Below are 25,738 nucleotides of genomic sequence, written 5' to 3'. Positions count from 1 at the left end.
TTTTGAGCCCAAAAAACAAAAGTATATTACTTTTTGCCGCATTTTATACTGAGCAAGTGTATTTGACATGGTCTTAAAAAAAAGATTTTTTTTTTTTCAAACTTGTCATTATGAAACGAGGTAGATTGAAACACATACATAAATTTTAAAAAGAAATAAGTCATAAATTGAGGAAAGTAAAAAGTTAATGATGAATATTATTTAGGAGGGATTGAAAATGAAAATATGACAAATTAAGTGAAACGGTTGTACCTTTAGCACGAAATTTGTATAAATTCGTTAGAAAGAAAGAAGGGAATAAAGAAAAAAAGTTGAAAAAAATAAACAAATAGACAACTTTACATACTTTCTAAAACAATAATGAGTCATATACTCATATGTCATGGATTCGTTTAAAAGTGAATGTAATACTATATTTATATGATAAAAGTATATAATTTTTAAAATTTCCTTTTTCATTTTTTAATAAAAGGAAAAGCTGTCAAATAAGTTGTTCAAGTGAGAACAAGTATATGTAAAAAGTGTAAACACATTCACACTCTTTATCTTGAAAAATCAAATGGCATGATGTTAATAATTATAAAATGAATGTCGCTCTTAAAAGTTTTCAATAATTATAAAATTGACCCTATATTTTTTTTACTAAAACCCTCATTCATTGATGAATTTGATGGACGACTGAGATTAATCCTCACTGTTTACAAGAATACCATTTTTTTTTATATATCACGGGTTTCCACCATCGAACACAGTGACTAATCCCTCCGCTGAATTGTAGACACCTCTTTTGGGTGATACCATGTTCTTATTTGATCTCCCCCCCCCCCCCCCTCCCCCCACCCCATGTATATGTGTGTGTGTGTATGTTCAAATGAGAACCTCTGTTAACCCGAGAACTTGTGAACCATTCTACACTGTTGTTATGGCATGATTTGATAATTGTTATTATCCTCTATTCCCCCACCCCCACCCCCACCCCAACCCCAATTTATTTTTTTAGGGAGTGGGGGTACTGTTGTATAGTTGGTCCAATGACATTACTCAATGGGTGACGGGGTTCAATAGTCCTATTGAGTAGACTGTTGGTCAACGATACTCAACAAATTTATTGAATCTGTTGGAAAATCCGTTGAGCGTTGACTAATTAAATTGCCCTTCCTGGTTTAATTTTGCCTTTACAATAATAATGATAATGAGAGGCTATAACGATGTGGTTGATAAATATTTTATAGCGAAGTTTCAAAATGAGTGATTGAGTAAATGAAGTAAGACGATCAATTTAACGGCTACTAAGAGTGGACTTGAAGTCAATGGTGGTCCTTGCGTGGATGCCCCCTACCCGGGTGCCCTCCACCTCAGCCACATATACTGACACACTGCCACTACTCACCCTCTTCCTACTTCCTATATGTACACTCTACATTTTATTTTTGGGAAAGCAATACACTTCTACATGTTCATTCATTTATATATCACGGAGTATTTGATTGTTTGATGTCCGGTGGGAATTTATAATTCCTTTTCTTGCCAAAAAATTAAGTTATGGGTTTAGTTTCTCTCCTTTTTCTCTTTCCTCTATTGGCCCTGCCATCTTTTTCCGGTAAGTTTCAAGAACCGACCAATAACAGTTTATAACAGATTTTGCTTCGATCAAGCTGACGTTCTTGTTGTTTTTGTTTTTTCCGGTTGGTTTCAGGCGCAGATATCTCAGCTACGGTCGGAATATGCTACGGTCAACTGGGCAACAACCTTCCCACACCATCACGATCTGCAGAGCTCATCCATGGCTTAAAGGCGAAGCGGGTCAAGATCTACGATGCCAACCCGAAAATCCTCAGAGCTCTCGGGAACTCCGATGTTCAAGTGTCGGTCATGGTTCCCAACGAGATTATCCCCAACATTTCCTCCGACCAAGCTTTAGCCGACCGGTGGGTGGAGACCAATGTGGTCCCGTTTTACGGCGAGACGAAGATCCGGTACCTCCTCGTCGGGAACGAAATCCTGAGCAACCCGCCGAACACCACGTGGTTTCAGCTCGTGCCGGCGATGCGGAAAATCCGGCGATCCGTTAAGAAATTCGGGCTGAGGAAGATCAAGGTGGGGACGCCGTTAGCCATGGATATGTTGGAGGCGTCTTATCCGCCGTCCAGCGGGGCTTTCCGGTCCGACCTCACCGGTTCGGTTTTTAAACCGCTGTTACAGTTCCTGGACCGGACCAATTCTTTCTTCTTCTTCGACGTTTACCCGTATTTCGCGTGGGCGGCGCAGCCGACCGTTATAAACCTCGATTACTCGCTGTTAGAGCCGACGAATATCACCGTTAAAGATCCGGGTTCGGGTCTGACGTATACTAATTTACTGGACCAAATGATTGACGCCGTTATCTTCGCTATGAAAAAACTCGGGTACCCGGACCTCCGCTTATTTATCGCGGAAACGGGTTGGCCCAACGGCGGCGACGTCGATCAAATCGGCGCGAGTATTTATAATTCCGCCACGTATAACCGGAACGTGGTGAAGAAGTTTACCTCGAAGGTGGGGACGCCGGCGAGGCCGGGCGTGGTAATTCCGACGCTTATTTTCGCTCTGTATAACGAGAACCAGAAACCGGGTCCGGGTACGGAGCGGCATTTCGGGGTGTTGTACCCGAACGGGACCAACATTTACCCGATTGACCTGTCGGGGAAGACGCCGGAATCCGAATTCCCGCCGCTGCCGAAGCCGACGACCAACCAACCGTACAAAGGAAAAGTTTGGTGCGTGGTGGCTCCGGCGGCGAATCTAACCGCGGTGGCCGACGCTTTATCGTACGCTTGCGGGCAGGGTAATCGGACCTGCAACCCGATCCAACCGGGCGGCGCGTGTTACAACCCGAACTCATTGATCCGCCATGCGAGCTATGCTTTCAGTTCGTACTGGGCACAGTTTCGCAGTCTCGGCGGGACATGTTACTTCAACGGACTCGCCGTTAAGACAATCAATGATCCCAGTAAGCATCCGATTCGATTCAATTTCATCTCATTTAATTTCTACATAATTTTTAAAATAAAAAAATTTCTGAATTTTATTAATCGTTCTTGTTTCTGGGCAGGTTATGGAGCATGCAAGTACCCCAGTATTACACTTTGATGGCGAAGAAGTAGTCGCCGCCGGCGAGACCAGAAGACACCGGAAAACTGATAGAAAAGCAACAAATGTTTTCCTTAACACCATTTATCCTTAAACCATCATAATCCTGTTCTTGAAGTTATACGTTGTAATGATTAGTTTTGCATAATTCTTTGGATTAATGAATCATTCTGAGTTTTTCGTGACTAAACAAACCGCTATACCCCACAAACTAACTGGTTCAGGCAGACAATCATTCTGAGTTCTGAAACGTTGGATGAAAATATTAAATTGGGTAGGTCGAAAATGGGGCCATGAAAATGAGGAGCGAAAAGGTTTAACGTTAGGAAAGATGGTTAGTTGGCTGGCTATTGTACTTTTGCCCTTGGGGTTTAGTTGAGATTAAAAGCGACAGGTAGCTTTTTGGCAACGGCTATATATACTGTTTAAAGTGTCGGCGTCTATCTGGGCGGGGCTGAACGTGTAGAGGAGCGTGGTTGTAGTGCTGTAAAGAGTGCGACATTTTGGTGCTGTCAGTGTGTGCGCGCCGTGTGAGTACGGGCAAGTTAAGTGCTTTCGCCACTTCTCAACATTGATTTAGATGCGATGGTGCACATCTCTTCTCATTTTATTGGAGGAGTTTTGATTTACTATTATTCATAGAAGTGAAATTTCTTTATATGACTCATGTTGGTGACTTAGCGGCTTGCCGGCTTCTGAGTTGGGTTGACCAATGCCTAATATTAACCGAGACCTCATCATATTAAGTTTAACTCTTATACTAAGATTGCTAAGTCGTCTCAAATTTGTATTTTTTGTCTACAATTCCTACATCAGTGCCAATTGAGTTGTCCATGTAGATAACTTCAATCTAAAGGAAACTTATGCATCTTAAAAGTGTTAATGAACCTTAAGTGTCAAACTAATGCACCATAAGTTTTAAACATACGCACCTTAAGTTATAAATTTACACACCTTAAGCTTTAAATTTAATTACCTTAAGTTTTAAACTTAGGCACATAACCCTATAAACTTACGCACCTTAATTTTTAAACTTATGCATTTTAAACTTTGAACTTATGAATCTTAAGCTTTGAACTTACGCAAAATTATCATAATGCCATCTAATTTTTTTAAAGAAAAAATCTCCATTATGGATGGCTAAAATTTCTTCTAATTTTTTACTTGAGAACTCATTCGCATTTGATCTATAACACACACAACTAAGTAGATCATGTAAAGCCTGACTCAGTAACTTGGCCCGATTTTTTTTATTACAAGAGAAAGAGAAAGGGAACACCCAACTACTAATCATCATCTCCGCTAAGGCTTAAACCTATCACCTCCCATTTAGAGGAGCAATGGGATACCATTGGACCATAAGTTCTTTGATAGTGACTTGGCCCGATAAACTTAGCATATTTTGACATTTCTACATATCATTTCTCATATTTGTTTTTTTATTGCAAATGAATAGAGCTGCCGGTAAAAACTGGGCCAGAACTTCCTAATTCCTAAGATTGGGCCAAGGTGAAGCCATGGATCATGCCATGAATGGAATAATTGGTTCTAGGCCTTGAATACATGTTTAATTATGCATTTTTAATTACAGAGTATAAGCTCTTTGTGCTTAGATGAAATGTAGTGACTCTTTCATATGGGAGGTTATAAGATCGAGCTTTAGTGAAAGCGGCTTTGTGCTTAAAAATTACGGAGTATTATTTTTTGTTAATTTTGCTGAAATTCACTGCCATTTACAATGTTGATGATAACCTTGACTTCATATTTGGAGACAACTATGATTGTACATATTATATTATATAGTGGGAATGACTGTCCTTATTTGATGCCTCTTTTGTTATCTTATTCTCTTGGCTTAGTCTTCATGTTTGAAATTCTATAGCCTTGTAAGTTGAAAATAAATTTGACTATTGCATGCATCTTTTTGTCACCATTTTGGGTCTTTATTATATTTAGTATTAGTATATGGTTTTAACCAGGCTAATCCATCCAAATGTTGGATGATCATAAGAAATCAATTGATAAAATTTAAACTTTGGAGGCATTTATTATTTTTAATTCACATCTTAGTAGTTAGAAATATCTGCTAATTTTGACATTTTGGTATATTAAATGGTTGTGAGAGAATGAAGTTCGAATATAAATTAATTGATAGAAAATGATGTTATTTATAATCTGAACACCCCTTTCTTGAAGGGTGTTTAATAATACTGTATATAAGATAACATATAGTTGTGAATTTATCAAGATTGACTCTAGGTATACTTGAGGAGTCACACCATATGTGTAATGTGTCACACAAACCAAGGCAAATATATATATATATATATATATATATATATATATATATATATATATATATATATATATATATATAGGGCTGTGTTCAAGTGCGAATTGTTCGCCCAGGAGAGAACTCATAACGCATGACAATCGGTTACGTGTCTAGATCTAACGGATGAAAAATACTGATTTAAAAAAAATGGTAGTATTTTCGTAAATAATTGAACATCGAAGTGTAAGTAAAATGTATTACAAGTGCAAGTAGCGGTTCTATATAGGGTACCTCAGTGCAAATAAAATGTATTACAAGTGCAGGTAAAATATATTACAGATGCAAGTAAAATTTACATTGAGCATCATTACTAAATGCACATAGCGTTACGTTATTAGTTGTAAGTAGTTGCACCTAGGTGCACGAATGTTAACAAGGTAAAATTACGTGCATTTGTAAGTGAAAATAAGTGCACTTATAAGTGATTTTACTTGCGCTTTTTACTTACAAAGGTGTACCAGCTACTTGCACAAAAGTTCGAGTTATTTACAAAAATGTCACTGCATCGAATTTTTAAAATTACATCTGATTTTTTTTATATGGACACGTGGACAGCTGTAAATGGTTCTTATTTCTCTCTTGGGTGGCCGTTCGCATGAGAGCGTACCTTTATATATATGTCTCTGTGAGTACATGATCCTCCTCTAAAAAAGTGGGAATTGATCTTAACTATCTATCAGAGTTCATCAATGATTAAATATTTTAGTAAAAAATGTAAATTAATATGATCCATTCATTTAAGTATATCAACGGGTAAAATCGATGGAAAAGAAGGGGAAAAATATGAGTTTTAGTAGTCAGTCCAAGGCAAAGCTTTACTGTGACACCCCTTAATCCCTTATCCATTAGAATTAGAAAGATACCAGAAAGGTTCGAATATTCTAGCTTGTTCTCCTATCTCGAAACGACAACTCTTTTGTGTGTTTTGCTTTTTAGCCGTAGACTTGTACTTTTTGTCGGATAATATTAAAACGATAAGCATTGTGATTGGGGCACTCGATGTTCCAGGTGTCCACAACTGCATTGTGCCATTGGTTAGATGAGTAGTAGTTATCAACAACTTTGATAAACACAAAAAAACAAAGTTTATCAAATGTTAAGTAATAACTGATTAATACAACGTTTAGCAATTTTTAAGAACGGTAGGACCATCTTACAACCTGGCGTTGTATAATTTTAATTTTTTTTTTCTTTTGTTTCATAACATATCAGTATCCATACTTCGTATCTAATACTCCCTCTATCGCATTTTTTGTGTCTGATTCGGTTAACGAGGCTTGACTGGAGTTATCTTTAATCTAATTTTTCATAATATTAAGTTTAATATTAGTATACAAAATTTATATATTTAGAAACCACATTAAAAGTACTATTAAATACAAAAATTCATAATTAAAAATAAGTAAAAAATACTAAAGAAAATAAACAAAGAAGAAAGAGTTGAGTTGACCAATAAATAAGAGTTGAGTTGACCAATAAATAGTAAGTATGACAGATAAAATGGGACAGAGGGAGTATATGTTTATATAATTTTAGATGACGGGACAAACTCGCAATTATTATTTAGAAGTATGAACGGAGTAAGCTTTGTTCTTGTGTAAGTATTAAAATTATTTTGTCAAAGGCTTTGTGATCGAGTGGCATAGCTGTGGGCTCTCAAATGAGAAGTCTCATGAAATAAGCTTTAGTAATGATTTGACCAATAAAATATAAAATATTTAATTAATTTGGACAGGAAAATGAAATAGGAGAATTTTACTTTTATATATATATATAGAGAAAATTTCAGTTTTGGTCCACTGACTATTAGGGTTGTGTTAATTGCAACACTTGACTTTCAAAAATGTTAATTGAGTACCTTGACTATGTAATTTCTATCAATTTTGGTCATGCCGGCCAAATTGCCGGCCGATTTTGACCGGAAAATCTTAACTCATTAAATAAAAAGGGCAAAATCGTCATTTCATATTATTCAAACTTCCTTTGGCTTCCTTCTCTTCTCCGACCTCGTTCCCCTCCTCGCCGTCGGCGCCTTCATGAAGAGCCGTTTTCAGAAATAGAAATTTCATTGTCGCCGGTTTCTGAGTCTTAAAACCAACACAAAACCCAGTTCAAATAACGATTCTAAACGATAGCATTTGCAGCACTGGCGATCCTAGGCCAAAGGTCAGCACATTCATTCCCAATAGGTCCAGTAATGGCAGATCCTTTCATTTCACCCTTAGGATTCACAATGACACCAGCAGAAGGCAACCTGTTGAGGCAATCCTTTCGGCCAGAAACCCAGTTCGAAATACATAAAAACGCCATCCTTTCGGCGCCATGGCTTGCGTTGACGGAGATCATGTCTTCTACGCAAGCAGAAGGCAACCTGTTGAGGGGCCCTTGATCCCCTTCACGGATATGATATACAAGTTCTTCGCTCCAGTGTTATCGGCGCAGTTCACAGTCCCCGCGACCGGCAGACCGAGCGACATCCTGAACTTGTTCCCGGCGGAACCTCCGCGTCCTCGCTTCGACATCGTGAATCCTCTGCTCTCCAAAAACTAAAGATTAAAAATTACTACATTTTCTCCCTAAAATCACATCAAAATGTCGTCTGCTAACCTCAAAATGTCTCCAATGATCCAATATCGAAAGTGCAGATGTCGTGACTGTACCTGCGTTTCTGGAAGAAGAAGCAAAGAAGGAGAAAGAAAATGACGATTTCTTCTCCGAGCTTCTCTCAATTTCCTGAATCTGCCCCTGCGGCCCAGTATTAATTCCGTTGAGAGATAGAGGTCTAATGTGTTTTGGCAGTGATACCAAATGTTTCAAATTTGAAGCAACTAATTGCAACCAGATTTTTGACCTTACTTCACTGTAAGCATGATATTCGAATTTTAAAGCGAGTTTGGAAGCACGAGATTCAAATTTTAAAGCTAGTTTGGTAAAGAGAGAAAGTCGTCGATGAGTATTGATGTACCTGCGAAGAAGAAATCCTGAACTTTCCTTCGGAAGCTGCGAAGCACAAGCTTCAGATGGCGACACAGGCCGCCATGGACGGTGCAATGAAGCAACGGTGAAGAAATCGTCAAGCTGAAAGAAAAATGGAGTAAAATGACTAAACTACCCTTATTATTTGACCAATTAAAATTTTCCGGTGAGATTTGGCCGGCAATTTGGCCGGCGTGACCAAAATTGATAGAAATTACATAGTCAAGGTACTCAATTAACATTTTTGAAAGTCAAGTGTTACAATTAACACAACCCTAATAGTCAGTGGACCAAAACTGAAATTTTCTCTATATATATATATATATATATATATATATATATATATATATATATATTGTTATAATGTTATTTAGATGTTTATAAGCATGGAATTGAAGTGAAATGTTGTGGCCCATAACACAGTTATTTTATGATCATACACAATCCTTATACCATAAATCAAGGTTTATAATGCACTGTGAACTTTAGTGCATATGTATGTGTCTTATAATGTAATTTTTGTATATTACGTTATAAAATTATGTATTTTAAGAGTATAAATATTATACCTGAAACAAATTAGTAATTATGTCTTATATTATGAATTTATGTGTCTTGTGTTGTGAAATTTTGTGCTTATGAACATAAATTATGTATCTAAATTAGATATGAAAAAGAAGTAAATATATAACATATGTATGTGTCTTGTGTTCTAATTTTTTTTGTCTTATATTACGAATATAAATTATGTACCTCGTCATTTCAATCTATAATTTATAATGCTATGTAGACCTTGGTTCATGATATAAATTGCCGATCACGCATGCGTTAGTGCGTTACTTAGTGCTCAATATAAAAATGAGTGGCGTTAATTAAGTAGATTAAGATAAGATGATTTGGTTCCTACCAACCTTATTCTAATATTTATTTATTTATATATAATGACTTAATGAGAGGCACCTGTCCTTATACATTGAAGGCCGGACGCTTACCTTTTTTCTCTTTTTTTAATGTTGTCTTTGAAGGTGTTACATGAGCCATGATTTGATTTTTATAAAATCATAATGTTGGGCTTCTTCTTCAATGTCACTTGTGAATTATATATAATTAGAATACAATTGAAATAAGTTAAATAATCGATATGGTCTAATGGTATCTGGGTTGGACTTCCATTTGGAAGATTGTAAGTTTGAGCCTTAGTGGAGGCGTTATTATTGGCTCTTTGTGTTTCAGTAGGTTGAGAAAGTATATGAACAGATACTACAATGTAATAGAGCTAGTAGCATTCAAAAAAAAGTTAAATAATCGATATAATATGATTTTTGAATTTAAAAAGTCCAATTACAACATTTAAATTTGACAAACGTATAATTTTGTTAGCATGTTTGCAATTAGTTATTGCTAATTGTACTTAATGACTATCTTTTTCATATATTTTATTTGTTTTTTTTGGAAAGGATATTTTATTTGTTATTTTCTGTATTCAATATTAAATTAGAAAGATATGAGACATATTAGCTAAAATTTTGCATTTATGTGCAAATATACACTTTGCAGCACTACCCAGTGCATTTTTAACACGTATACATGTACTCAAAATTTGCAATTCTATAGGCATATTTCAAAAAAAAAAAAAAAGTATATGTGCATTAGACAATATGTAAAGTGCACTTATGATGGATGTATTTGTAGAAAATACACTTGGTAATGTTGCGAAATACACTTTAAGTTTGATATAATTACCACTTTGTCAACACTTTTTTTCTTTGCATTAAAATTGTTGATCACCTTTGCCCTTTTCTTAGTATACTTGTTGATTTAAGTCCTTAAACTTGGGTTACGTGACAGTGGGTCAGAGTTTTTCGAGCTTAAAGTAAATGTTTAGAAATTGTCAAAAAGTCCCCCATATCACATTTAATTCAGTATTTATAAGGAGGGTCAGAGAACAACTACCAATCTCTTGACATGCACGACACGTGAAACACAAGCAGAGGGCAAAGTCGGGCAGTCTAGGTTGATCCGTCCACGTGTTCGCAGATTTCTGTCGTCATAAGATCCACCATCGTTGTATTCAGCTGATGCTTTAAGTATTTCGGTCGAGTCCTCGGTCCCGACCTAAAGTGATCGAGGTAATGCAATCAACACTGATCTCCAGTCGGTCACTGACACCACCCTCGGTCTAGGATTTAGGTCGGGGAGACACGCAGTCGGATTAGTCTTGATTGGATCAGACTCGCCTAAGGTAATGGTTCCGATACCAGTTAAGTGTAGACTAATGCATGGTTGGGGATAATCCCTTTTATATATATTGTTGTGTATAATATACAATACTATGCAATTTTAAACAACTAATTTATGTATAATAAACTTAATACGAGTAAATATTTTAAGATATTTAGAAAATTGGTTGAATAGTAGTTGTGAGGCAATAGGACACGACACAAAAATACAAATGGATATTTTATATCTATCTTTAATATTTAATATCTAATCTGAATGAATGAATGGGTCACCCCGGCCCCACATCCACAGATTCTTCAAAATCCCAATAGCTACAGCCCACCGTTTCCCCTACGGAAATTCCTTCTTTTTTACTCCATTTTTATCTCTTCTTTCTGCGACTGATAACGTTATTGATCGTTGGTTATCACCACCTTATCACTCTCAGCTCCCAATCCCCATACAAGATTCCTTATAATCTCTCTCTCTCTCTCTCTTGTACTGCGCTTATCTTTTTCTTTCTCTTTTTGCGTGGATTTCAGTTATTGGTTGTTGAATGGACTGTGGGCTCTCTCCTTCCCTTCTCAATTCTTCGCCTTTTGCGGGGAAGAGCGTGTTGGCGCCGACGACGCCGGCGTTCAGATTCGGGTTCCCGAATTCGCGGGTCGGAGGGTCCGGAATCGGGTGGCGGAGAGCGTTGGTTGTGGCGGCGAGTGGCGGTCGGGCGAGTAGGAGCCAGTGTGAGTTCAGTGGGTTGAACGCGCCGCTGGAGCCGACCACGCCGTCGGGAAGGTTCTTGAGCACCGTGTTCCAGAACGATCGCGAGTATTTCCCGCTCGCCGTGGAGAAGCAGCTGGAGCAGCTGGCTTACGACCGGGATGAAGCCGCGGCGAGGATGACGTTGAGCTTGGCCTCCGATGAAGCTTGCCTCCACAGGTAGTTTCGAGTTTTCCTTCTCCCTTCTCGCTTTCTCTCACAGATTCGTTAAATTTCCATGGATTTTCCTCTCAAGATTATACATTCTTTTGTTTTTTGGCTTTTGCATCGGTAAAAAACATATGAATTTTGAAACTCTTCACCATGGTTGTCTAGAACAGGATTTCAATTGCTTGCAGGAAGGTATAATTCTGCTTTACTGTCTGGTCTAAAAGAATGAATTTGATGTTTAGCCCTATGAGTCTGGTTCAAAGATCCTTATCGATCAAGATAGAAATGTAATACTAATCAGAGATGATTTTATTCCAGAAAAAATGTAATATTTTTAAAAGAAGTTTAATATTTAAGTGTTAGAAGAGTTACTTAATGAAAGTGTAATACAGTGTAAATACTTATCATTAAATGTAATATGAGTTTGGTTAAGATGGAAATGTAATACTTTTGGTGGAAAATGTAATCTTAATCAGAGTTCACTTATTTTGAGGAAAAATGTAATATTTTTAACGAAGCAAAATATTTAGGTGTAAAAGAGTTACTTAGGGAAAGTGTAATACTTACGAGAAAATGTAATATTTAGATTCTGAAGAGTTACTTATAAGGAAAAGTGTAATATTGTGTATATCGTATAGGAGATTTTGCCTTGAGCAAATATAAAATACTGCAAATTTTAGAATGAATGACTCTTAACTATGGCTTCATTGTTGCTTGTTCTTCTCCTTGTGTGTTAATATATATATATATGTGTGTGTGTGATATGACCTTATTATTCAGGCTGATCTCTTGGCAGCAAAGCTCATTTTATCCATTCTTTAACTACATTGCACTCCTCAGGAAAATTAAAGCACAAAAATACTTGGGGATTGCATGGATGGAATGGATATAATGATGCATCAATCTCTCAGGAACAGCTTGGCCTGGGAATCCATGCTTGTATTTGTGTGTTTCTTCGTCTTCTTGTCACGTTTTCCTAGGAGCTTTTGGATGATGATGAGATACTCGGGCCGATTTTGTTTTCTCGAGTAAAGCCGCCTTGTTGGAGTTCGGTTGTTGCTTGGAGATCCGCTAATGGAGTATGCAGTACCCGAGTTTTATAAGAGGCAAGCTAGAAACGATAGATAGATAGGAAGTGTTTAGGCGGCTAGAATTTTTTGCAAGAAATTATGTTAATGTAGGTCGATTGGTTCCTCTGTCTGGTTCGCCATGGTAGGATGTATGTTTTGTTTTATTGCTTGGCGCTTGATAGTTTACTGAGATGAAGAACGTGGTTTTCTCGTGGTTTTACTAAGCGTTGAATGTGGTGAATTTCCAGGAGGATTGCCGAGTTGAGAGCTCTGGACTGTGGAGCTGCGGTTGAAGATGTGATGTACATGTCGATACTCTACAAGTTCTCGGAGATCAGGGTTCGTTTGGTTCCTCGCCTCTCGAAATGCATTTACAACGGGAGGCTCGAGATATGCCCTTCGAGGGACTGGGAGCTCGAGTCCATCCACAGCTTGGAAGCTCTCGAGATGGTGAAGGAGCATCTCACCACCGTGGTTGGATGGCGAGCGAATTCCAAAGTCACCGACAACTGGGCGCCCACTCAAGTCCAACGCCTCCATCTCTGCCGGGTCTACGCCGCCTCCATTTTGTACGGCTATTTCCTCAAGTCCGCCTCCCTGAGACACCATCTCGAACAGAGCCTCGACGGCGGTCTCAGCCACTTGTCCACGCAAGTCTGTCCTTTAGGGTCCAAGAACGTCGCCCTCAGCCAGGGGGGCGGTGGTATGCAGCCGTTGCTAACCGGCCCGATATCATTCGTCCAGGGCGAGAAGCACGAAACGCTCAAGTCTTACGTGATGGGTTTTGATCCAGAAACGCTGCAAATGTGTGCAAAACCGAAATCCAAATCGGCCATGAACCTGATCGAGAGGCAAAGCAGTGCGCTGTTTGGGGACGAAAGGTCGGGCCTTCTCCTCGAGAGCAATGAGGTGATTTTGACATCGTTGGCGAGTCTTAAACGAATAGTGCTCGAGGCCATTGCCTTTGGTTCTTTCCTGTGGGAGACAGAAGAATATGTGAACAACATATATGATCTTGAGGCCAACTAAGCAATGGCTGCCATAGTAGTCTCCTCCATTTGTGTATAGAGTTTTGTGTTTTTCGTTTGTGTTATGTTGTATAGTGAGGCACCCACAACCCAGAAGCTAATGTACAGAGTCCTCACGGAGGAATTGAGTGATCGAACAGATAATTTTGGTTTGATGTTCTGTTTAGTCTCACAGCTATGTGTTTGGATTTCCTGGATGTTCTCATCTTGAGAGGTTTTTTTTTTTTTTTTTTTTTTTTTTTTTTTTTTTTTTTTTCTTTTTTTAACTACTTGGAAGGTCTGCGCGGGTGTGCAGAGTAAATCTTGATTTGTGTGTAGGTGTACACGGAGTAAATAGTTCACGAATATAAGAGTATCGTCAATAGTTGTAGTTTTTGCCGGTGTGAATGTGTGATTATGAAAGAAAAGATTAGAGGAAAGAGAGGAAGAAAGAAAAAAAAAAAAAACAAAGTTGAAAACTTTAACAAAAAACGTGAACAACGCCTTTAATTGGGGCGTTGGGTTGCCCTTCACGTGACCAGGGTATGAAAATTAGAGCATTTGGTGGGTCTCAATGTTCCATAAGTCTACTAAAAATCAAGTGCAAGTGCTTGCATTTCACGTGACTCCCATAAATCTACTAAAAATCAAGTGCTTGCAGGAAAGATTTTTTAATTTGTAGATGGAATACTCTAAAATCCATTGAATTGGGAGTTAATACCCAAAATTGTCCTCGACTATAGTATTTTTCTCAATTTTGTCCTAAACGACTTTTGTGACTTAATGTAGTCCCAAAGTTTTGTGTTTTTACTCAATTTCATCTCAGACTTTTGTGTTTTTGCTCAATTTAGTCCCTCATTTATTATTCTGTCCATTTGTTGAAAAATTCAGTAATTTTAATATTGGCATCTCTTTACTCATAGGCATGTGAAGTGCGAAATCCATCTTTTTTTACGTATTATTCCAGAATTACTTCTAAACATGCGAATATAAAATTTGATTCGTGGGTCTGAAAGTAACTCTGGGTGTAATTCATGCAAGAAAGAGAGATTTCTCACTTCGCAGGTTGAAAGTAAAGAGAGGTCAATATGGATATTATTGAATTGTCCATTTATTTAACACCAATTTGACTGAATAACAAATGGAGGACTAAATTGAGCAAAACACAAAAGTCTGGGACTATATTAGGTCACCAAAGTCGTTTAGGACGAAATTGAGAAAAACCATTATAGTCGAGAACAATTTTGGGTATTAACTCATTGAATTGGCGACCTTCAAATATGATAATCATTTTTTAAATCTTTTTTGGGGCTCGCTATAAACACTTGTTACAACAACAAAAAAATACGTGTCACATTTGTAATTTAAACTATATAAAAGTTCTTATGAAAAGCATCAACATGTTAAGTTGGTTTGACTCTAAATTAAAAATGCAACGTATTATAATTTTTATTTACTTAATATTTGGTTAAAATTAATTAATATATGTGACAACTGACAACAAAAATAATAGATAAAACTAACTAAATAGTTTTGAAATAAAAATGAAAATAAGTCTTTAGATTATTATAAAATAAATAATATATTATATTTTGAAGCAAATTAATATATATATATATATATATATATATATATATATATATATATATATATATATATATAGCTTAATAGTCAATGTACTCATATGTGTCTCCAAAAGATCATTTTCTTTGTCCAAATTATATGGGTTTGGCTAGGAGATATTGGAGTTGTATAATGCAACATGTTCATAAGGAAGTAAATTATTGTGTTAATTGGATAATAAATTTTAGTCCAATTACTTCAAAATAAATTTAATGACTCGAATTGACTGATTTGGGTAGAAAGTGAACGTGGACGTTCGGGTGGCATTGGTACATTGTAGCGAGAAAGGTGTTTTTCGTCAATTCAGGTACGTACGTACCGACACTCCGATATTGCAATTCTGGAAAAAATATCATCGATTCATTTCATTTCATACTGTCCGGCTTTGCAGATTTGCATTCTTCAACTACTTGTTAAAGAGGTGAGAGCTTTTCGGTTCGAGTATGGCTGCCGCCGGGAGGCTTATGCACGCGGTGCAGTACGACAGCTACGGCGGAGGAGCCGCAGCTTTGAAGGTCCTGCAATTATTTTTTGGTTGTCTTTTTCACTGCTGTTGCTTAAATACCTAGTTTTCGGCCTTTTAGGTTTCTGTGATTCGTGAAGATGTGTTGTTATTTTATTCCTTGATTCTATAGTTCAGTAGCGATTTTATACTCAGCAGTAGCAGATTCGTTTTACTTTGCGATTGATTTTTCACCAAATAGAGAGAGAGAATGAAATGTTTATAAGCTGTAGTGCTCAGTAGACAATGAAATGTTTAATTCAGAGTGGGAATCAACAAATTTATATGGCACAAAAAATGATCAGTAGCGTTGTGTGTTTATAGGGTAGATGACATCAATGGTGTTCATGTTGTTGTGTGAGCTTGAAATTGATGGAGTTTGTTTGTTGCAGCATGTTGAAGTTGCTGTACCTACTCCCAAGAAAGGTGAGCTCTTGGTGAAGATGGAAGCAGTAAGCATAAATCCAATTGATTGGAAAATTCAAACAGGTGCCATTCGACCCATCTTTCCCCGCAAATTTCCTCATATTCCAGGTATCTATCTTTCTGTCTCTACTCTTTATCTGTCATATTAGGGCTGGTTTTTGTAGATGTGATTGTAAGTACCTAAGGAACTTAGATAACGAGATGATCGATTGATGTTGTATGATGCTGATATTGTCCTGTTTCCACCTCCTCAAAAGAAATGAGGAAAGAAGATCGAGAAGCCAATTTACCACAGTCCCGTAACCTCCCTTAGTAACTCGCCATTTCCCATCCCCCGGGCAACTGCCACCAGCCTCCCATTAAACCCCTAATGGCCTAATAACACTCGCATGAGGTATCTAGAAATGAAACCCCAATTGTCCTTGAATTATTTTCCTTGTTTTGAAGTTGATTCGATGCACTAGTTGTGACTAGTCTTCTGGCCTAACTATTGTTTACTTTTCCATTTATACTTTAATCTTGCTATAATCTTTCTGTTCTTTCTTGCACGGGAGCAGCTAGTGATGTAGCGGGAGAAGTAGTGGAGGTTGGTTCTGGTGTTCAAAATTTCAAAGTCGGTGACAAAGTTGTTGCTACAATCAGCACTCGTGTGAGTATCATTACATTTGGGAATATCATAATTTTCTGACCAAACAAGATTTTTCGTTTGAATGACTTGACCAAAAATCGTTGGCAAAAAATGGATGATAGGATTTGGCATTTTGAAGATCATTTGTGCATTCGTTAACCTGATAATTGTTATCACGATAACAGGATGGAGGTGGATTAGCGGAGTATGCTGTGACAAAGGAGAGCTTGACAGCTGCGAGGCCACCCGAAGTATCAGCAGCTGATGCTGCAGCCCTTCCCATTGCTGGTCTTACAGCTCACGAGGCACTAACCCGAATTGCGGGGGTCAAGCTCGACGGGAGCGGTCCTAGGAAGAACATCCTTGTGACTGCTGCCTCCGGTGGCGTGGGCCACTACGCTGTCCAGCTGGCAAAGCTGGGGAACACACACGTCACAGCCACGTGTGGGGCACGCAACATCGAGTTCGTGAAGAGCTTAGGCGCAGACGAGGTCCTCGACTACAAGACCCCCGAGGGCACAGCTCTTCACAGCTCATCGGGCCAGAAATACGACGCTGTCATCCACTGCACCTCGGGAATTCCCTGGTCTACCTTCGAGCCCAATCTCAGCGACAACGGCAAGGTAATCGATTTCACTCCCACCCCCGCCGCCCTCTTAACGTTCGCCCTCAAGAAGCTCACCTTCTCAAAGAAGCAGCTGGTGCCAATGATTTTATCTGCCAAAGCTGAGAACCTGGACTATCTGGTTAAACTAGTGAAAGAGGGGAAGCTTAAAAGTGTTATAGACTCAAAACACCCTCTGAGCAAGGCAGAAGATGCTTGGACTAGGAGCATTGAGGGGCATGCCACGGGGAAGATAATTGTGGAGCCATAAAACAATATGTATAATGTTGTATGTTTTAAAATGGATGTGTGGTGTGTTAATGTCCTCAAGAACCATGTATTTGGAACCATTACAAGGTTGTGCTAATGTATCATGTATGATGTAACTAGGAATATGCTATAGTTGTTCATATCATATTCATAATTATTTAACTCTATATTCACAATTATAGAACTCTATGTTTATAATTACTGAACTATATATTTATAATTATAAAGCTATATATTCATAATTTTTGAACTTCATATTCATAATTATTGAATCTCTATATTCATAATTGCAGAGTTATATGTTCATAATTATAGAATTATATATTCATAATTTTTATACTATATATTCATAATTATGAACAGTTTTGGAACCGTGTCTGCTTTGCAAGGTGGACACAGTTCCACAGCATAATTTGTCGGAATACTTCAAAAATCTCTATCTGATGCAGCCCAAAGAGTTCAATACAGGAGAGTCGATGCAGCCCAAAGAGTTCAATACCTCACCATCAGGGTTCGAGGAGAGGTGGCTCTATGCCTCTATTAGAGTGTAGTATCTGTCCTACTAAAACACAAAGAACCAATAACGCCTCCACTAAAGCTCGAACTCACAACTTACAACCTTTTAAATAGAAGTCCAACCCGGGTACCATTAGACCACATAATCTTAATCAATGATTGTTAGTTGTCATAAATATTGTAATACTTATAATTGAAATTACAATACTTACAAAATACATATTGTAGACAATTTAATACGAATTTGAATTTAAAATAAATGTTACAATACTTATATGTGAAAATTGTGATATTATTTAGACTAAAATTGATTGTTACTAATGATAAATATTATTATAATACTTATAACTAAAATTTAATACTTATTGTCTATAATTTGACATATTTCACGGATAAGGATCAATGAAATGAGCACATACAAGTTTTTGTCGTTTTTATTTTGAGTCTTTTTGACCATTTGTGAAGCTTTAAGTTGGGTTAAATTTCAAAATTGGGACTTTATTCACATGGAAATCGACTCTCCCCTGGTGCTTCAAGGTCTCAACTCTGATGACATGTATAGTTGAATGGCCGAGGCTATACCCCTTTCATCATGGTACCTCACGAGTGGGGCAATCCAAGACTGCGAGGTGTGCGGTTACCACATCTTCTTCGTCAAAGTGTGGAAGCAACATCGCAACCCTAAGATATGGAATAGATTAATCTGAAATCAAATGAGTTGGCTGTTTGAATAAGAAACATTTTTTTAAACTATAATATTTTTGGGTAGAAATATGTGAAGAAAGTGAGCTGAGATTATTGGACTAAGCAGGAAGTAGCGAGAAACGTGTTTTTCGTCAACGCTCAAAAAATATTGATTCATTTCCGGCTTTGCTGATTTCCATTCTGCATCTACTCTTCATAACTTGGTAAAAAGATTAGAGCTTTTTAATTCGGGTATGGCTGCCGCCGGGAGACTTATGCACGCCGTGCAGTACGACGGCTACGGCGGAGGAGCCGCCGCTTTGAAGGTTCTTTTTCACTAAATTTTTCCTTTTGGTTCTGCCCTTTCCACTGTTGTTGCTTAAATTCCTAGTTTTCGGCCTTTTGGGTTTCTGGTTTTCTGTGATTCTTGAAGATGTGTTGTTCTTTTTATTCTTGATTCTATAGGTCAGTAGCGATTTAGAGAGAGAGAGATCGATCTAAGGTTTGTGTAAATTGTGTATGAAAGAATTTACTGCGGGCACAATATATAGTTAATACTGCTACTATACCAACCTGCAAATTTGTGTAATTGCCCATACCAATAGGCCATTTTTGTTCTCAGGGCTAAAGAATTTAGCTGGAAATTGCACATGTTTAGTGTTCTTCCGAGACGAGGGAAACTACGGGTAAATTTCGACTTGTGACCCTAGTCAGCCAATAAACCACCTTAGGTTGCCATAGCAGACCGACTCAAACCAAGAAGGCCGCTTCCTCTGAGAGTTGAACTTATAAGCTTGTGGTTACCAAGTCAACAGCCTACCAACTTGGCTGGGGGAAGTTTATTGTACTTCTAAATTTATAGGCTGTAGTGTCCATTAGACCATGAAAAGTTTAATTCAGAGCGGTGATCAACAAATTTATATGCCACAAAATTAGGTAGGGTTGTGTGTTTATGGGTAGATGACATCAAACATATTCATATTGTTTTGTGAGCTTGCAATTGATGGAGTTTGTTTGTTGCAGCATGTTGAAGTTCCTGTACCTACTCCCAAGAAAGGTGAGCTCTTGGTGAAGTTGGAAGCGGTAAGCATAAATCCGGTTGATTGGAAAGTTCAAGCCGGTTCCTTAAGACCCATCTTTCCCCGCAAATTTCCTCATATTCCAGGTATATATATATGTTCTGCGTACTTGTCTTTCTGTCTGTACTCTTTATCTATCATATTAGAGCCGATGGCTATTTGGATCTTTATATGATTAGTGATTTTGTATCTGTTTATAACTCGCCATTTCCCATCCCCCGGGCAACCTCCCACAAACCCCTAATGGCCTAATAACACTCGCATTTGGCATCTAGAAATGAAACCAATTGTCCTTTTAACATTTTCCTTGTTTCGAAGTTGATTTGATGCACTAGTTGTGACTCGTCTTCTGGCCTTATAACTCTTGTTTATTGTCATTAGTTTTCCGTTTATAGATCTTTTTGTATTCTTTTCTTGCATTAGCTTAACTTTAATCTTGCTATAATATTTCCATCCTTTCTTGCTCGCATTGGAGCAGTTTGTGATGTGGCGGGAGAGGTAGTCGAGGTTGGTTCTGGTGTTCAGAATTTCAAAGTAGGTGACAAAGTTGTCGCTACAAACAGCATTAGTGTAAGTATAATTGCTTTCCAAAAATCATTGGGCACAAAATGGATGATACAATTTTGCATATTGAAGATAAATGTTATCACAATAACAGGATGGAGGTGGATTAGCGGAGTATGCTGTGACAAAGGAGAGCTTGACAGCTACGAGGCCACCCGAAGTATCAGCAGCCGATGCTGCAGCCCTTCCCATCGCTGGCCTTACAGCTCACGAGGCACTAACCCGAGTGGCGGGGGTCAAGCTCGACGGGAGCGGTCCTAGGAAGAGCATCCTCGTGACTGCTGCCTCCGGTGGCGTGGGCCACTACGCTGTCCAGCTGGCAAAGCTCGGGAACACACACGTCACGGCCACCTGCGGGGCACGCAACATCGAGTTCGTGAAGAGCTTAGGCGCAGACGAGGTCCTCGACTACAAGACCCCCGAGGGGGCAGCTCTTCAAAGCTCATTAGGCCAGAAATACGACATAGTCATCCACTGCACCTCGGGGATTCCCTGGTCTACCTTCGACCCCAATCTCAGCGACAACGGGAAGGTAATCGATCTCACTCCCACCCCCGCCACCTACTTAACGGTTGCCCTCAAGAAGCTCAGCTTCTCGAAGAAGCAGCTGGTGCCATTGGTTTTATCTGCCAAAGCTGAGAACCTGGACTCCCTGGTTAAACTGGTGAAAGAGGGGAAGCTTAAAAGTGTTATAGACTCAAAACACCCTCTAAGCAAGGCAGAAGATGCTTGGACTAGAAGCATTGATGGACATGCCTCAGGGAAAATAATTGTGGAGCCATAACACAAATTATATATATAGGGTTGAGTTCACACGAGGACCACAATATATAGAGGACTGTGCGGACTGATTTTAGGCACACGATAAATTAGTATCAGGCACACAACTTAATACACAATGCCACACAAGAATACATGTAAACATTAGGTTTCGAACTCAGACTCTATTAATTAACAAATCTATGCACACCACATACAAATTATGACATAGGGCTACATTCGGCCATACACACGACATACTGACTAATGGCACACGACTATTTCAGTCTTCATGGTCATCTATAATATAGTGGTCCTCATTTGAACTCAACTATATATATATATATATATATATATATATATATATATATATATATATATATATATATATATATATATATATATATTTGTATGAAATGGATGTGTGGTGTGTTTAATGTCCTGAAGAACCAAGTAGTTGGAACCTCATTACAAGGTTGTACTAATGTATGATGTGACTATGTAAGTAGTAATATACCATAGTTGATATACATTTGTTGCTGTGAAATTACTTCAAACATCTTGTTATATCTTAGGATATGAAACTCGAGAGAAATAGTGCAAACTTTATAATTGCACTTTGAAATAACATGAGAGATAAATTCTAGAATTATATATGCATTGAAAAACATAAAATTAAAATTATGCTTAGCTTTACACTTTTTTATGCGGCGAATTATGATCCACACTTCGTGGTTACACACAAAAAACAGTGAACTAAGTTTGACCACTTTTGTGGAGCGGGAATCGAATCTCTTTGCAATAGGTGACATAAGATAATATATTTTAAGGTCAATAATGAAGTGTAACAGTTCCACGGAGGCCATTCATCACTTTCCTTTCTACTCACCAATCATAATATAATGTTGCCTAAAGTGATTATATTCCTCACCTTAGTCAGCCATGTTCTTTTGTAGATTATTGCTATGCAACATGACATATTACCTCCGTCATTCCAGACGCCCGTGCTACCATACATTATTAGAAATTATGGAATTTTCGACCACCTGAAAGTGATCTTAAATCAAGTTGAAACCAAAAAGTGGCCGCAAATAGCAACAAAGGTTTTTCCGGATACCAAAAATGGTCGGGACAAGGCTTTCTACCTGATTTAAGATAACTTTCAGGTAGTTAGAAATTTCATAATTTCCATAATTTTCAGCAGTGACATAAGCTACCTGATTCGTTGACTTTCGGACATGGTGGACAACAACATCACCAATGTCCCTTGTAATGGACTGACATTGCTTAATCAAACTACCAACATATGAAAAGTTCTGAGAACCAGAATTTAATTTGTCTATAACTGATTGATTCAAATAACGAAGAAGCTTCAATGTGCTAAATGTGTATATATACAGACGTTCTTTGCTAAGTGGACATCAGAGTTGCAAACTCGATCTATTCACACTGCCATGGATGCTCTGATTCGAGTTGTAGCCATTTCAGGGGTTTTAATTATCCTTCCTTTCCTCTACCTTTCCTTGCGAAAACAAAAAAACAAGACCAAGAAACCACCGCCGGAGCCGCCCGGCGGTTTACCGATCCTCGGCCACCTTTTCCAATTCAAAAAAGAAACTCATCTGGTGAAGGCTTTGGCGACCATGGCCGACAAAATCGGGCCGGTTTTCATCATCCGGATGGGCCTCCCCCGCATCCTCGTCGTCAGCAGCTTGGAAGCCGTCAAAGACGTCTTCACCACCAACGACAAGGCCCTCGCCGGCCGCCCAAACATATGCGCCGGCGTATACCTCGGCTACAACAACGCGGCGTTGGCCTTCACCACCGGCGCGTTTTGGCGCAAGGTGCGGAAAATGGTCGTCGTCGAACTCCTCTCCACCACGAAACTCGAGAAGTGGAAACACATTTGGATCTCGGAGATGAACCTCTCGGTCAAACAACTTTACGGCTCGGTGACGAAGAACCGCGAGGTGGAGGTGGACATGGAGGAATGGATTGGATACGTGAACTTAAATATCATGTCGAAAATTATGGCGAAGAAGCGGTACAACTACTCCGTGGAACACGGCGCCGACAACCAGGATGCGGTGGTTCTGAGACAGGCGTTTAAGGATGTCATGACGCTCACCGGAGAGTTCAGCTCGGCGGACGCGTTCCCGTTCCGGATATTTCACTGGTTGGACATGGAAGGGCTTATCCGAGCCATGAAGAAAGTTTCCGACGGAACGGACGCGGTTCTTCAAGGCTGGATCGACGAACATGTGAGGCGAGGAGACCTCCCCGCCGGCGAAGATCCTGACTTCTTCGACATCATGATGAAGGTGGTGGACCAGGAATTCATCGCCGGTCAGAATTACACTCGTGACACTATAATAAAAGCAACTGCAATGGTAAGTACACTATTAGCCTATAAGTTAATTTTAACTTATTTGAACACTATTAATTGTTTGACTTGATTAAAAAATTAATATAAATGTTTAGTTAATTAATTTTTTGTAATCTCAAAATGCTAAAATTTAAAAAGCTGGTCAAAGTAACTTTCTTCAATTAAGTTTTTGAGAAAAGAAATTATATCAAACACTTATCAGATAATAACTAATTTACCAAATACTTTTCTACAATCAGTTATCTACTAGTTACACCTTTAAATTAACACAATCAGCTAACAGCTATCAACTAACGGTCATTTACTAAACATGGCCTATAATAGTTTAGAAGTTCAATTCCAATGGGAGATGAGCAACTTAGGTTGATTGGGTTGTTGCTTTGGTAACAACATGCTTTGGTAACAACAAAATTTTAAGTTTGATTTTGTCTGTCAATTATGAAATGATGCACACCCTTAGTAGTGATTAAGGGTACACACTCAACCAAGTTGATCGGACAATTGACTCGGTAACTATAAAGTTTTAATTTAATTTTCTTGATTTGAGTCTATTAACTATGAACTGGTTTACCTTAGTTTTTTGTGATTCTTTGTCTAATAGGATCAATTTATCTGATGCATACAATCCAATAGTGAATGTGGGTTCGTCACCCAAAAGAAAGCTAATGGTTTTTTTTTTTTTTTTGGTGAAAGAAAAGAAAGCTAATGATGATGAAAGTGAAATCCCATTTGTTTGTGACAGGCGATGCTTCAAGATGCAGCAGAGACCACGGTGTCCAACATGGTATGGATAATGGCGATGTTACTAAACCACAAAGACGTAATGAAGAGGATTCAAGAAGAGATAGACACCAAAGTGGGCAGAGAGAGATGGGTGGATGATTCCGACACCGACAACCTAGTATACCTCCAAGCCGTGGTCAAAGAATGCATGAGGCTATACCCCGTCGTCCCTTTGGGCTTTCCGCGCGAATCAATCCAAGACTGCGAGGTCGCCGGTTACCACATCCCAAAGGGCACACAATTATACGTCAACATTTGGAAGCTACACCGCGATCCTAAGATATGGCCCGAGCCCGAAAAATTTAAGCCCGAGAGGTTCTTGACCGAGTCGGTCCCGGACGGTCTGGCTCGGCAGTTCGGGTGGATAACGTTCGGGTTTGGGAGAAGATCGTGTCCGGCATCTGCATATGCGTTGAAGATGGCGCACTTCATATTAGCGAGGTTGCTTCAAGGCTTCGATTTCGCCACGCCTTCGGGCATGCCCGTGGACATGAGTGAGGGCCCGGGGGTTACTATGCCCAAGGCCAAACCGGTAAAAGCACTGCTTACGCCGCGCCTGCCCGCCGCATCGTACAATTGAGAGTTTTAAGGTTTCATTGTTTGAACTTTGGACAAAACAAAATCGTTCAATGTTTAATTCAGTGTTGTTTGTTGGAAAAATAAGGTGAGTTTAGCAGTTAATAGGATTGAAAATAATTCTATTTTAGCTGATTTGATCAAGTTTAACTGTTTGACTCACCAATAAATTGTTTTGAAGTGTTTGATAAATGGTTGATTTGCCTTAGCTGATTGAGTTGATTGTAAGTAGCTTAAGAAACTTAGATAACGAGATGATCAATTGATGTTGTATGATGCTGATATTGTACTGTTTTAATGTTTCCCCCCCTCCCAAAAACAAAGAGGAAAGAAGCTAGAAAAACCAACTTGCAACTGGTGCCATTATTGGTTTTATCTGCCATTATGAAATGGATAAAATGGATATGTGGTGTGTTTAATGTCCCCAAGAACCCAAGTTTGAACCTCATTAGTCATTACAAGGTTGAAGGTTGTACTAATGTCGTATGATGTAAGTAGTAATATATAGTTGAAATACATTTGTTATTCTGAAATTACTTCAAACATCTTGTTATACCTTAGGATATGAAACTCGAGGTAAATAGTGTTTACAGAGTTCTATAGAGTAAAACTCTTGTCATGTGTCGTGATTTTATTGATAGAAGAGAAATGAGGAAGAGAGTAATAAAAAATGT

At 38.5% G+C, this 25,738-nt stretch overlaps 6 protein-coding genes across 7 annotated transcripts; 5 read left to right on the top strand and 1 right to left on the bottom strand.

Moving 5' to 3' along the window:
* Positions 1-1,404: 1,404 nt before the first annotated feature.
* LOC109162275 (probable glucan endo-1,3-beta-glucosidase A6) lies at positions 1,405-3,306 on the top strand. 2 transcript variants are annotated; one of them, XM_019311000.1, is made up of 4 exons: positions 1,405-1,600; positions 1,697-2,989; positions 3,092-3,131; positions 3,166-3,306. In XM_019311000.1, exons 1-3 carry the CDS (start codon positions 1,543-1,545, stop codon positions 3,127-3,129), a joined length of 1,389 nt encoding a protein of 462 aa, XP_019166545.1. In that variant the 5' UTR covers positions 1,405-1,542; the 3' UTR covers positions 3,130-3,131; positions 3,166-3,306. The 2 variants fall into 2 exon arrangements, with proteins under 2 accessions (XP_019166545.1, XP_019166541.1); XM_019310996.1 differs by having other exon boundaries at positions 1,407-1,600; positions 3,092-3,306.
* Positions 3,307-7,588: 4,282 nt separating this feature from the next.
* On the bottom strand, positions 7,589-7,986 carry LOC109158860 (60S ribosomal protein L23-like). Its single transcript, XM_019306754.1, has 2 exons — positions 7,877-7,986; positions 7,589-7,835 (listed from the first exon to the last, which is right to left on the bottom strand). Exons 1-2 carry the CDS (start codon positions 7,984-7,986, stop codon positions 7,589-7,591), a joined length of 357 nt encoding a protein of 118 aa, XP_019162299.1.
* Positions 7,987-11,022: 3,036 nt separating this feature from the next.
* On the top strand, positions 11,023-13,876 carry LOC109162297 (UV-B-induced protein At3g17800, chloroplastic-like). The gene is made up of 2 exons (XM_019311013.1): positions 11,023-11,596; positions 12,906-13,876. The coding sequence occupies exons 1-2, from the start codon at positions 11,217-11,219 to the stop codon at positions 13,684-13,686; spliced, it is 1,161 nt and encodes a 386-aa protein (XP_019166558.1). The 5' UTR covers positions 11,023-11,216; the 3' UTR covers positions 13,687-13,876.
* A 1,773-nt stretch (positions 13,877-15,649) lies between these two features.
* On the top strand, positions 15,650-17,862 carry LOC109162304 (putative quinone-oxidoreductase homolog, chloroplastic). Its single transcript, XM_019311027.1, has 4 exons — positions 15,650-15,802; positions 16,182-16,323; positions 16,773-16,864; positions 17,029-17,862. Exons 1-4 carry the CDS (start codon positions 15,731-15,733, stop codon positions 17,716-17,718), a joined length of 996 nt encoding a protein of 331 aa, XP_019166572.1. The 5' UTR covers positions 15,650-15,730; the 3' UTR covers positions 17,719-17,862.
* Positions 17,863-19,053: 1,191 nt separating this feature from the next.
* Positions 19,054-21,606, top strand: LOC109162309 (putative quinone-oxidoreductase homolog, chloroplastic). The gene is made up of 4 exons (XM_019311041.1): positions 19,054-19,243; positions 19,941-20,082; positions 20,475-20,566; positions 20,655-21,606. The coding sequence occupies exons 1-4, from the start codon at positions 19,172-19,174 to the stop codon at positions 21,342-21,344; spliced, it is 996 nt and encodes a 331-aa protein (XP_019166586.1). The 5' UTR covers positions 19,054-19,171; the 3' UTR covers positions 21,345-21,606.
* A 1,132-nt stretch (positions 21,607-22,738) lies between these two features.
* LOC109162269 (cytochrome P450 82C4-like) lies at positions 22,739-25,194 on the top strand. The gene is made up of 2 exons (XM_019310991.1): positions 22,739-23,709; positions 24,448-25,194. Exons 1-2 carry the CDS (start codon positions 22,774-22,776, stop codon positions 25,066-25,068), a joined length of 1,557 nt encoding a protein of 518 aa, XP_019166536.1. The 5' UTR covers positions 22,739-22,773; the 3' UTR covers positions 25,069-25,194.
* The last annotated feature ends 544 nt before the right edge of the window (positions 25,195-25,738 follow it).

This window comes from Ipomoea nil, unplaced genomic scaffold, assembly GCF_001879475.1.
Source record: "Ipomoea nil cultivar Tokyo-kokei standard unplaced genomic scaffold, Asagao_1.1 scaffold0302, whole genome shotgun sequence".
Lineage (NCBI taxonomy): Eukaryota > Viridiplantae > Streptophyta > Magnoliopsida > Solanales > Convolvulaceae > Ipomoea > Ipomoea nil.
This window is presented reverse-complemented; position numbering and strand designations above follow the sequence as displayed.